At 33.6% G+C, this 12,824-nt stretch overlaps 1 protein-coding gene across 1 annotated transcript; it reads left to right on the forward strand.

Moving 5' to 3' along the window:
• Positions 1 to 4,886: 4,886 nt before the first annotated feature.
• On the forward strand, positions 4,887 to 9,094 carry LOC125653405 (uncharacterized). Its single transcript, XM_048882862.2, has 3 exons — positions 4,887 to 5,421; positions 5,869 to 6,019; positions 6,559 to 9,094. Exons 1-3 carry the CDS (start codon positions 5,139 to 5,141, stop codon positions 6,806 to 6,808), a joined length of 684 nt encoding a protein of 227 aa, XP_048738819.1. The 5' UTR covers positions 4,887 to 5,138; the 3' UTR covers positions 6,809 to 9,094.
• The last annotated feature ends 3,730 nt before the right edge of the window (positions 9,095 to 12,824 follow it).

A 12,824-nucleotide genomic window follows, 5' to 3' on the forward strand; every position in this document is an offset into this window, starting at 1 on the left:
GATCAGTCACAGGGTTAGAAACTCACAGAAATTCCGGGATTGTAAAGGTGATCAGTCACAGGGTTAGAAACTCACAGAACTCCGGGATTGTAAAGGTGATCAGTCACAGGGTTAGAAACTCACAGAAATTCCGGGATTGTAAAGGTGATCAGTCACAGGGTTAGAAACTCACAGAACTCCGGGATTGTAAAGGTGATCAGTCACAGGGTTAGAAACTCACAGAAATTCCGGGATTGTAAAGGTGATCAGTCACAGGGTTAGAAACTCACAGAACTCCGGGATTGTAAAGGTGATCAGTCACAGGGTTAGTCACTATTTGTTGTAGACCACTAGGTTTGTAAATCCAGAGCGTATATATATATATATATATATATATATATATATATATATATATATATATATTAGATATAGTTAAACATTCTGTTTTAATGGGATTTAAAGATACAAGCCATTGTTTTGACCATTTGTTGATTTTGCGAGATCTTCATTAAGCAAAGATGCTGAAGTATCTGCATTATCGACAACAATATAAAGTGATGTATCACCAGCAAACAGTTTGACCACACATGCAATATCTATAACCAAGTCATTTATATAAATAAGAAAAAGTAGAGGACCAAGTATACTCCCTTGGGGCACCCCAGACCTAATGTATCCTATGTCTGATTTACTACCATTAATAACGACGCATTGTTTCCTATCATATAAATAATTTCTAAACCAAGCGAGTAATTCACCACGAATTCCAATTTTTTCAAGCTTGTATAATAACCCCTTATGCCATACTTTGTCAAAAGCTTTACTTATATCGAAAAATATAACTCTAACTTCTTTTCCCTGATCGAGTGCCTTATAGAAGTCACTAGCAATACTTAATAATTGATTGACTGTAGAGTCGTTAGGCCTAAAGCCAGATTGATGTGACGTAAGAATAGCATTGGTATGGATAAAACTGTATAAATATTTAACCCCTTCTCTACCGTACCGGTCAATTTGACCGGTGGCGCGTAAAAACAGGGCAACGCAAAAGGAGTGCCTCTAAATCTTTGAAACTACGGTCATAAGATATATGATCTATATATCATATTTTTGGAAATGTTCTCTATTTTTTGACTATGTAAAAATCAATAAAGTAAGTAAAGCCATTATATTAAAAAAAGCATTTAAAGTGAAGGATGGCTTCGTCTAAATATGACGCAACGCTTTTTCGCAAGGTCATTTTCCTCCTCGATATGATTTTTTTTTTATTTTCCTTATGAATTCAATATTTGTTATATTTTTGAAAAGCATATATTCCCTGCTTTCAGAAGATATAAAAATTATTTTTAATGCCTGACAAATTATAAGAAAATAGCAATTTTTTGCACATGTACGTTTTCTTACGATTTTATTTCTCAATGTTTAAACATATCGGCATTTTACTTATATTTATATATGGGATACCTTGACAAACTTTATAAGAAATTATTCCCTGTACAATTCTCAACAAAATTATATGTCATATGTCTATCCCAAATTGTGATACATGCAGATTTTATTCGATGTAAAGATATTGTCATTTAGTCTTCAAAAACCTCTAAAATGTGCCGGTAGAGAAAGGGTTCAAGACACACTTTTCCATGCATTTACCAAGAATGCTTAATAGAGATATTGGCCTTTAATTACTGACGATACTACTATTGTCTTTTTTAAATACAGGGATAACATTTGCTATTTTCCATTGGTCTGGGACTTTAGAGCTATGAAGCGATGAATTATAAAACTTACTTAAAGGTAAACCAATAGTTGGTGATGCTTGTTTAAGTAAAGTAGGATTGATGCACTCCGGCCCAGTGGCCTTGTTTGTATCGAGTGTTTCCAAGACATCTTTAACGTCTTGAGTAGAAACTACTATGCTTGAAAGAGTGTTTATGTCACTAAGATTATCATCGTAGGGTAACTCAATATTTTCATCGTTTACTACTGCTTGGGAACAAAAAATAAATATTAAATAAATCTGATTTTCCTTTAGTGTCACTTATCGGCGGGCTATGTTCATCAATTTTAATTGGAGGATAAGTACTCGAGATTTTAGTACTAATGATTCTTTTTAGTTTTGTCCACCATTGTTTAGAATTTACTATACCTGATTTTAATGTATAAGCTAAGTTTGTGTGATAAGTTTGTCTTGCGTTTCTAATTTTGTTGATACATATATTTCTTGTTTTTCTATACCGTGCCCAATCACAAGGACAATCAGTTTTTTTAGCAGTTGAATGGTGACGTTTACGAATTCTAATAAATTTCCGAATATCGCTGTGCATCCATGGAGGTTCATTAGGGCGTGATGTAATGATTTTATTTGGAATTGTTTTTGTGGCTGAATCAATAATGCAGTTTCATATGTTATTGCATGTTTGATCAATATCTTTACAAATCAGAGCATCACAATCTGTATTCTTTAAGTGAGTTTGTAATCTCGGAAATCTGTTTTAGAAAAAGACCATATCTTTCTTTTATAAGTTCTTGTATGTGATTTGGGTAGTTTTAATACACAAAAAATGGGGCAGTGGTATCTTACTGTGTTCGGGAGAATATTATCTCCAACACCTGAAAATTCAATAATATCTATATTATTAACAATCAATAGGTCCAACAATGTTGCGGAATTTTCGGTAAAATGTGTACATTCTGAAATAAGTTGTGACATTCCCTGATCACTTATAATATCACCAATTTTGGAATTGGATGTGTTAAATAAATTACAGTTAAAGTCCCCAGTGATGATTATATTATCAATGCGTGTATCGTTGGCCTTTTCCAGTGAGTAAGCTATATATTCCCATTTACTGACCTCCGAATTAGGTGGTCGGTAAAACGTTCCTATGAGGAATTTCATTTTGTTTATACAACATTCAAGCCAAATGCATTTTATTTGTTCGACTTTTAAATCCAGTCTGCGTTTGCATGGAATATGATTTTTAATATGAACAATTACCCCTCCGTATCGGTTTTCCACCCTGTCACGGCTGAATGGTTCTTGAAAGCCCTGTAGCAGTATATCCTGAGATAGTATATTTTTATCTAACCAGGTTTCATTTGATGTTAAAATATCGAATCCACCAAACTCAGCTTGAATAATAACAAGTTTATTATTTATACTTTGGATATTAAGATGCACTAATGAAGTTGAATTTTCTATCAAAAAGTCAAGAGAATTAGTGTTGCTATCTACCGAATCTTCTGAATCTGTTTGATATTCGAATGGACCAGGGTTTTCTTCAATATCTACACACAATAGTAGGATTAATGAAATCCATATCAAATATACAAAAATACAGATGAATGCATTAAGATTCGTGATTAGTACATGCTTAAGGTATACACTATCATTTCTACACAGGGTTGGATTAGAGCAGTCAATTGCGTTTACAAAAGTTGTATTGACCTTCGTAGCATTGTAGCTAAGAGAGATTATTACAATAATAGATAAAGCATTTGTTCCATATGACACAAGCAAATTAACCAACAATATTGTCAACAAATCAAGAGTATAATTGTGTTTTAGGGTTTGAGACATATCATAGTATAAACCTGTCCTGATCCTGTGAATAGTACTACTAACTGGCATTATGTAATAGGTCTGTGGAAGAAAATAAGAAGCAGAATAGAGACAGTAAGGATCAGGTTCAAGGACACAAGTAAAATGCAAAAAATAAATAAGTAAAACATCCCCTCACTTAGGAGGGACTCAATTCCAGCTTTGTATTGGGAGTTGTATCCCAGAAAAACAAATACAATCTTGATAGTTAGGGGGAAAAAACATATATACAGTTATGAAATACGTTGTAAAAATTATTCAATCTTTATATAGTGAAAGGAATGTGATCTATTTCACTCGCTATTATATCTACAAATAGATTTTAAGAGGGCCTGAAATTGAAGAAAGTAATTATAATAATTTATGTTCCAAAAGGTATATTGTTTATAAGTATGGGACTTAAATAAATATATAAACTAACATTCAGGTTTCATGAATAAATCTATTGAATTTACAAAATGACTTCTTGAAATATAGGTCGTTTACAAGAAGAACTGGTATTAAACTGGTATTAAACATCGGGATCAAACATTTACACATCATAGTCGGGCGTATGTTTGACGTAGGTTGTTTTTACACGTGTTGACATTATTAGTTACACAGTTAGTTAGTGACCTGATACGGAAAAATACATGGTGTGAAAAGAAAACCCGTATCGGGCGAGGCGAAGCCGAGGCTGATACGGGTTTTCTTTTCACACCATGTATTTTTCCGTATCAGGTCACTAACTAACAGTGTAACGAATTTATCACGTCGAAGATGTGGGGGTCTATATCATACAACTTAGTCTTTCCTTTTAACACGACTGCAAGTCGAACCCGACGATAAATAAAATTACTAGCCCAATACGGATTTTACTCGCATGATACGGTTGTTGTTTTTTTCACGGCGTCATGTGACCAAGATCTGACCAATTAGATTTCAACAATTTTGTCTGAGGCGTGATAATATAACAATATTGGAATTTTAAGACAGTTACTTATGAGTAATTCATAGGTGTTCATGTAGAAAAAGTGTTGTTTTGGAGCTCATTAAGCTCATTAAGCAGTGTTAAGAGTGTCTTTATTTGGAAAACACATTTCACATCTCCATTACGGACGAATAACCCACAGATTCAGGTTGGACACCCAGTTGAGTGAGGAGTTCAATCATGTCAGCTGGACAAAGGATTTTGTGCTTTTTGTCACTGTAATCAATCACAAATATTTTCCCATCCCATACAGAAGAAAATTTGGCTTTCCCTGATTTTACTAACTTCCGTGCATCGTATAAAAGTTTGTTCCGGGTTTTCGTAAGATCCTGGGCCGGGATTCATAAAGATTCTAAGAAAATTCTTAGATCTCATACTTAAGTAGTAAAAAAATTCTTAGCTAAGAAAAATACTTAAGTATTAATTCATAAAAATGTTAAGCATAATTCTTAACTAAGTTTCAATCTTAGAAAAATGAAACACTTAAGTAGAAATTCTATGGCAACGCGAACGATTTCCCGGAATTTTTACCGCACTCTCCAGCAAAAGAGGTAAAAAGTTGAGGATAGTGATGTCAACAACAACATCATGGAATCCAAGCAGACGAAAAGAAAGCCTAATTGGAATGCTGATGAAACGCTTGCCTTGGCTTCGTTAGTAGAAGAGAACAAGCATATCCTGAGGGGGAAATTAGGGCCCACTTTAACCTCCGAGATGAAGCACCGCACTTGGCAAAGTATTGCCGAAAGACTAGCCGCGATGGGGGTGGGTCCAGCTAGGACAGCGGTGGAAGTGGAGAAGAAGTGGCACAACGTCTTCTCCAAATCTAAATCTGAAATCTCAGATCACAGAAGAGTTGTGACTGGGACAGGTTGGTTATTATTGATAGAACTTAGATACTTAAACTGTCTATATATATAAATATGTGCGTGTGTACATGCACACTGTTGAACTTGCGTAAAGCTTTAAATCTGTCAACATTGGTATATTCTAGATTCAAAATACCAAAGAAAAGCGGTCTTCTTATGCATCGAATTTGACTATAAATATCATTATGAAGTAGGTAAAGCACTTAGCAAACTGTTGCCTTATGACTTGACTACTTCCGTGCTTGTCTGAATATTGTTTACGTTTCCAAGGTGAGAAAAGGGGGATAACTCCAATGAAAATATTTTGAGGTGCCCCACAGGATATCAACATTACTATAAATGTACTAATCTTTAACAGTTTGGAACAATATTTACTACATGTATTTTCACTCACAGTAATTTACTATGGCATCTAGGAATATTCTTTATAGTATATGAATATATTTTAGGCGGGGGCCCACCACCAAAACCTCTCAGCGCAGTTGCCACAACAGTGTGTGGTGTGGTAGGAGAGGATAATGCTTGCCTCAGTGGGATTGATGGTGGGATTGACTCCTCTCTCTTGCAGATATTAAACATTGGTGAAGGGAGTCAACCAGTGTGAGTAAATACAAGAAAATTTGTCTACATATTCACTTATATTGTATTGTATGTAGTTATCTGTCATAATTCATCATCATCATTAATTATTATATGTACATGAATGCAGTGATTCATTCACTGCAAGGATAGATGAAATTACTTGAAATCTGTCATGATAGAATTGTTCTTTGTATCTTTGTAATTCCATTTATATGAATGGATTATTATTATTATATTTTTATTAACATCTAAATAATGATAATAAAAAACAATTATTAAAATAATCATTAAATTCATCATATAATCAACCTCAGTCATGTTGTGTATATTCAAATGTTAGAATTTGGGGTAAATTAGCTTCAATTCTTTCAATGACAGAATTGTCTTTTCTGTATTAATTCGATTTGTATAGAATATGAACATCAACATAAAAAAGAATAACATTCATTGTAATAAACATTCAATGCAATCATATATTTTAATAATTCAAAAGAGCTGCAGAAGATATAGAAAGGAGAATACTAAGTAAGCATTTAATTAATCTCTTTTCATCACAGGGGAATCAATGTCTTTGAGGGACCTCCTGGTATGGATCCCCTCATTCTCAACTCTAGCCCTCTAGTCGCCGCACCTGTACAAGAGCCTTCACTACCATTAACATCCATGACTACAAGTTTGCAGGCCTCTGAAAATAGAAGCAGTCAGCCTGATTTGAAAAGGAGAATCGAGGAGCTGATTTGCAGGAAGTTGGAACTGGAAGTCCAGTATATGGAATTAAAGATAAAAAAACTAAAGCAAGAGGAATGAATTTTATTAGCTCACCTGAGCCGAAGGCTCAAGTGAGCTTTTCTGATCAAAATTTGTCCGTTGTATGTCGCCGTCGTAAACTTTTCACATTTTCATCTTCCTCTCAAGAACCACTGGGCCAATTTCAACCAAACTTGCCACAAAGTATCCTTAGGTGAAGGGCTTTCAGGTTTGTTCAAATGAAGGGCCATGTCCCTTTCAAAGGGGAGAAAATCACAAAAATGCAAAAATAGAGTGGGGTCATTTAAAAATCTTCTTCTCAAGAACCATTGGGTCAGAAAAGCTGAAATTTTCATGAAAGCTTCCTGACATAGTGCAGATTTAAGTTTGTTCAAATCATGGCCCCCAGGGATTGGATGGGGCCACAATAAGGGATCAAAGTTTTACATACTAATATGTAGGATACATCTTTAAAAATCTTCTCAAGAACCACTGAACTAGAAAAGCTGAGATTTACATGAAAGCTTCCTGACATAATGCGATGTGGCCCCTGGGCCTCTTGTTGATATTTAAAAGCATTTTAATTGATGTACTATATGTACATGTTCTTATCTCATCTGAGTGAAAGGTTCAAGTGACCTTTTAAATCTGATCAAACTCTGTCCATTGTCTGTTGGCACACAGTTGGGCCACATGAATAGATCATTTTTTTTATACATGGGAAATATTTTGTAAATCTTTTCAAGAACAACAAGGCCATGGTTAGTAATATTAACAAGCAAGCAATCTATTGTAGTGCACAATCATATAACAGCTGTAGGACCATCAAGGAACCTGGGTTTAAGGGTGGGCTAGAATCTATGATAAAATTTTACATAGAACATGGATATATTATAAACAAAGAATTTTTTTTTTAAATCCTCTCCATCAAGATCATTAAATTCAGTTGTCACCCTCTGGGGCTATAGGTATAAACTCTAATTTACCATACCATTTGTAATACCATTGAATATTAACTACATGTTTTCTTTCTTTCACATTAAATAGACATGTAAATATGATGCCGTAACTGATAAAACATTTAGATTTCATACTATTATTGTATATGATATCTGAAAGACATAGAAATTCAGTATACTTTACCAGACATTGTTGTGTTTGTCATAATAGATATTAATAATTAATAAGTTAAGTTTTTTATGTTTCATATTTCAACATTAATAAGTAGATACTCAATAGATGAAATTAATGATATGTGTGTTAAAATTTTCACTTTCCATATAAAGTAGTTGTTGGCTTTTAACTTTTCACATTTTCATTTTCCTTACTAGAATGACTAGGCCAATTTCAACCAAACTTGGCACAATACATCCTTGGGCATTTTCCCCCTCAAGAACCCCATAGCTAAATTGCATGGTCAAAATGTAATACATTTGTAAGACAGTGTGGTGTTTTCCTAAGTAGATATATTATTTCATTACTATATGAAACATATTATTTAAAAAAGCTGTAATTTAAGTAGCTCATAAAGATTATCACATGCCTTTATTTTTAACCTGCTTTAATTTATGTATAATTTGATAACATGTACATATCTCTAAGTTATCCATAGATTATAGAATCATTATGGTCATTAATCTCATCTATGTACATGTATATAATGTATTTGCTGAATATTCAGATGGTATGCATTTTGTATGATAGTGGATGACTAAGAGTAATGAAAATTTACATCAGTTTGAATGTACATTTAAAATATGAATTATCATGATAAATTAAAACTTAGTAGTTTAAAAATTTATTTGTGGATTTTGGAGTGTTCAATTAGTATTCAACTACAATGTATTTTCATTTTTTTTTTTTATAATTTCCTTGTGTGGATAAGTGGTCAATATATGGTAATATATGATTATTTGTATATAGATTAATATTTATTAAAGGTTCTGTGTCACACATAGGTACGCTTTGCATTGCATTGATTTGATATTTGTTATTATTTTATGTTTTTTGCATTCTGTTAAGTTTTTGAATATTCATATGAAGTTTATTCAGTCTATGATTTTTAAAGTAATAGTCGAGTAAGATAAATCTATTTATCAATTATATACCATATAGTAAATCAGTAGCCAAATTTGAAGTTCATTTATAATCTATCATTTCTAAGCACTGTTAAAGTAAAGGTGTTGATTGTAAATTGTGCTTGGCAAATGAGTTTTTGTTGTTGATTTTTTATCTTTTATATATATATGTATGTATGTATGTATGTGTGTGTGTATGTTTGTTTGTAAATGTTATATATATGTTCAGAGCTGGAAAAAATATAAATTAACTCATGTGTTAAACATTGATTGGTGTTGTTGTTTAATGTATACCACCACAACCCACACAAGGATCATTACATCATTATTTAGATTCAAATTGGTTAAAATGGTATACCCCAAGGTCATCATGAGGTTTAAAAATTTATAAGGAAGTACATGTATATCTAATCATTTTCATTATTTTGTACTTAAATGATCCACTCTTCAACTTCTAGTTACATGCATGCAGTCAATACATACACAACTCCCAATGCAACTCAAAAGTGAGTCTCTGCAAACTGTTGTCGGTATCTCAGACCATCATTGCCATTGTTGTTAAATATGTGTGGTACATGTACATTAACTTGTTGATCTTCACCATCATCTTCATGATCTTGTGGGCATGGAATGCATCGATCTTTGCAAATGTTATGCAAAATGGCACAGGACAAAATAACCTGACATGCCTTCTCAGGTGACAAGCGGATTTCACCATGTAGTACATGAAATCGCCTCTTCAGTTGTCCGATCCCCCTTTCCACCACAGATCTTGTTTTCTTGTGAGCTCTATAAATCAGTATGGTAAAATCTGATTGGTTTGGTTATTTAAAAAAATTGGTTGTTGTACACATAATAAATCACATGAATAAACAATCAAGTTATATATGTTAATATTGATATCATTATGTGTAGAGAGAGAAGGGGGGGGGGGGCATGTTTTAAGTATGACCAATTGTTATTTGAGAAGCATAATATCTTGGATGCGAATTACAAAAAAAAAATCATTCATAAGATTTCTATAGTAAATCCCCATTGTAGGCATTAATTGTTAATATTAAATTAAACGAAAACAACAAAAAAACACTGCCGGGAATGACAAAACTTTCATAAAAGCATGTTTCATATGAATTATTGTAGTAAAAAAAATCTTCCACCCGCCCCAATAGTCAATGCTCATCTATTTTCAAATTGTTAAAAAAGATGAAGAAAAGAAAAGAAATTTCCCCACATCTCGTTATGCTATATGTTTATATCGAAATAATTTCTAAGTTTGAATTTTATGTTTAAAAAAAATATTGGATATCAATATATATTCTGGTACTGTGTTACCTGAGTATGTGATAGTCAGGTGCATGTGACATGTACCACCCTCCCCCTTTTATTTACAAAATAATTAATAATGTACCCTTTATTTACATGTCAGTGAAATATAACAATCAAAGTAGATATATATTTTATTATTTTATAGATTACATGCAAGAAAAGGAATTTAAATTCTAAGAATTGCAATAATCAAAAAGAGTCAATTAAGCTGAAATTGCACAGTCTAAAGAATTGACAGCTGTTTACATCACATTTATGTGACATTATATTCTGAATTTGACGTTACCTAACTAATATTATCCATATCCATGATGCAGTGTCTGCATTTGATTTCAATTCATGAAAGTGCCAGTATATATATTTTATAATTTATATGTTGAAACACTTTTACATTCTTATTTTGTCAATCCCACAAGTCCCCCCCCCCCCCCCTCCTCCCCCCCCCCCCCCATATTTTAAACAATGCATGCAAGAAAGAGGAGAAAATTTACAATAAATGTAAATTGGAATAATAATACTAATACTACTAATAGTAATAAAACCAAATATTGAAGTGCTTTTTATTTAGTTTCATGTTTACACCCCTCCATTTGGAAACTGTTGGATCCACCCGATTGTTTCTCAAATAGGGGGCGCTAAGTTTCGAACTAATTTTACACCAATCAGAATTTGTTTATACCAAGAGGGAAATATGGATGTGAGAAAAGCAAAGACTCGTTTATCATGTTTATTTAGAATATTTAAAGGTGTGCATGTGTCTTGTGTATGAAAGAAGATTTTAAATCTTTACCTGTTGTAATTCAACTGCGATGGTTGGTTTGGTCTCAGAAAAGGAGTCAATAACCAACGTTTGGAGGGATATCCGCTGTCGCCAAGCAAATGTGTGTGAATGGGGATGTGATTATTTTCGAACAGGACTCTCAAACCACTTTCGTTAAGGATTCGGGAATCGTGAGTGGAGCCTGGCCATTTAGCAACAACATCAATGATTCTATATTTTGCATCAAAAACAACTTGTGTGTTAATACTGTGGTAGTTGTGTCTATTGACGTATTCATTTTCATATTCGTGTGGTGCAATTATTTGAATGTGGGTACCATCGATGGCGCCTACTATCCATGGGAAGCCCGCGATTGCGTGAAAAGACTCTTGGTTTCTTCTAATCTCTGCTGCGCTAGATGGAAATTGTACAAACCGACTGATCATAAGAGGGGAGGTAAGGCTTGCCAGTGTTACGGTAATGGCCCGTGAGACAGTTGGCTGAGAAACACCCATGTCATCGCCATTGCACAGCTGCATTTTGCCCGTAGCTAGAAACCTCAAAGTAAGAAGAACTTTCTGAAGAGAGGATAATGCCATATTACGCCGAGAGCCACTAGATATTTGATCACGAATAAGTGATTCCACAAAAAGGATTCCACCTGAATCAAGCCGAAAACGTTCGATAAGTTCACGATCACTGTACTGCTGTAAACAGTCTTTTCTCTCTCTAAAATTCCTTCTGTGAACTATGTTGGCAGCCATTTTATTTGTGAACTTAAGAAATTCTGAAAACTTAAGTCTGCTACAGACTACACTTACTTTTAAGAATTGTTTAAGAATTTTCTAAGAATTAAGTTGTTTTATGAATAAAACTTAAGATAAATACTCATTCTTAGCGTTACTTAAGTATTTTTTATTGATTTAAGAAATTTCTTATACTTAAGCATAACTTAAACATCTTTATGAATCCCGGCCCTGGTTTACAGCTACATTTTCCATCCCGTGATTTTTTTCAGATTTTTGCTGGATTTGAGCATTCGATGACGCAGTTCGTAGTTTGTAATCCTGGCAATCATTCGGTTTATCACTCCTTTTGGGACCAGCTCTGTGCAATACAGCAATTTCCTCTCTTTTCATTGTCAGCAATGTCCAATATGACGTCGTCTGTGTCCGTCCTATCCTCAGAAATTCCAGCTACACGAATGCAGTCACGGCGGCTTCATACATTTCAAGTTCGTCTACTTCCCTATGGAGCTTTGAGTTCTCTTTCAATTATAAATAATAAAATATGATATTTCCCAACTTTGAATTGAATTATAATGCTTTCATCAGGGGCGGACCAAGGAATTGCGGTTACCTAGGGCGCCACTTTATGAGGCAGTGGGTCCAGGATGAAGCCCTGGTGGGGGTCCAGAGGGTGAAGCCCCTGGAAGCTCCTGGATTTTACAGATTTTATGGGGCTTGAAATATTTCTCCAATTAAGTCTTTTGTACTATTTTCTATCATTTTAATGAGATGAAATTAATAAAATGACCTAAATTTTAAGGGTTTTTTTGGAGAGAAAAATAAGTTCTCCCAATAAAGTAATTCAAGACATCAAAAGATTTTGTCATTTATTTCTCCGGGAGTAGAAGAAATTATTGCTTCCTTTATCGTTTAGTACATTTTTCAAAACAAGATGCCGCGATTTACCTTTTTCGAAAATTTTAGGGGGGGGGGCTCTAAATCGCCACTGTTTATTTTTTAAGGAACGCGTATACGTGTAACAACAGCACGCCGCGCTCCCACTTCTTAGGTAACAACGTGTAGATAAAAAAATAATGATTAATAAAATTGCTTGAATAAAATAATTTAAAAGTATTGTGATTTCACTATATGTTTGATCATTTTTTTTTTTTTTTAAATGCACC

This window comes from Ostrea edulis, chromosome 4 (assembly GCF_947568905.1).
Source record: "Ostrea edulis chromosome 4, xbOstEdul1.1, whole genome shotgun sequence".
NCBI lineage: Eukaryota > Metazoa > Mollusca > Bivalvia > Ostreida > Ostreidae > Ostrea > Ostrea edulis.

Bases quoted from the DNA above. Each gene is read 5' to 3' on its own strand.
- LOC125653405 (XM_048882862.2), top strand. From the start codon at position 5,139: ATGGAATCCAAGCAGACGAAAAGAAAGCCTAATTGGAATGCTGATGAA. The intron at 5,422-5,868 runs GTTGGTTATTAT...AATATATTTTAG, and splicing joins AAGAGTTGTGACTGGGACAG to GCGGGGGCCCACCACCAAAA. The intron at 6,020-6,558 runs GTGAGTAAATAC...TTTTCATCACAG, and splicing joins GGTGAAGGGAGTCAACCAGT to GGGAATCAATGTCTTTGAGG.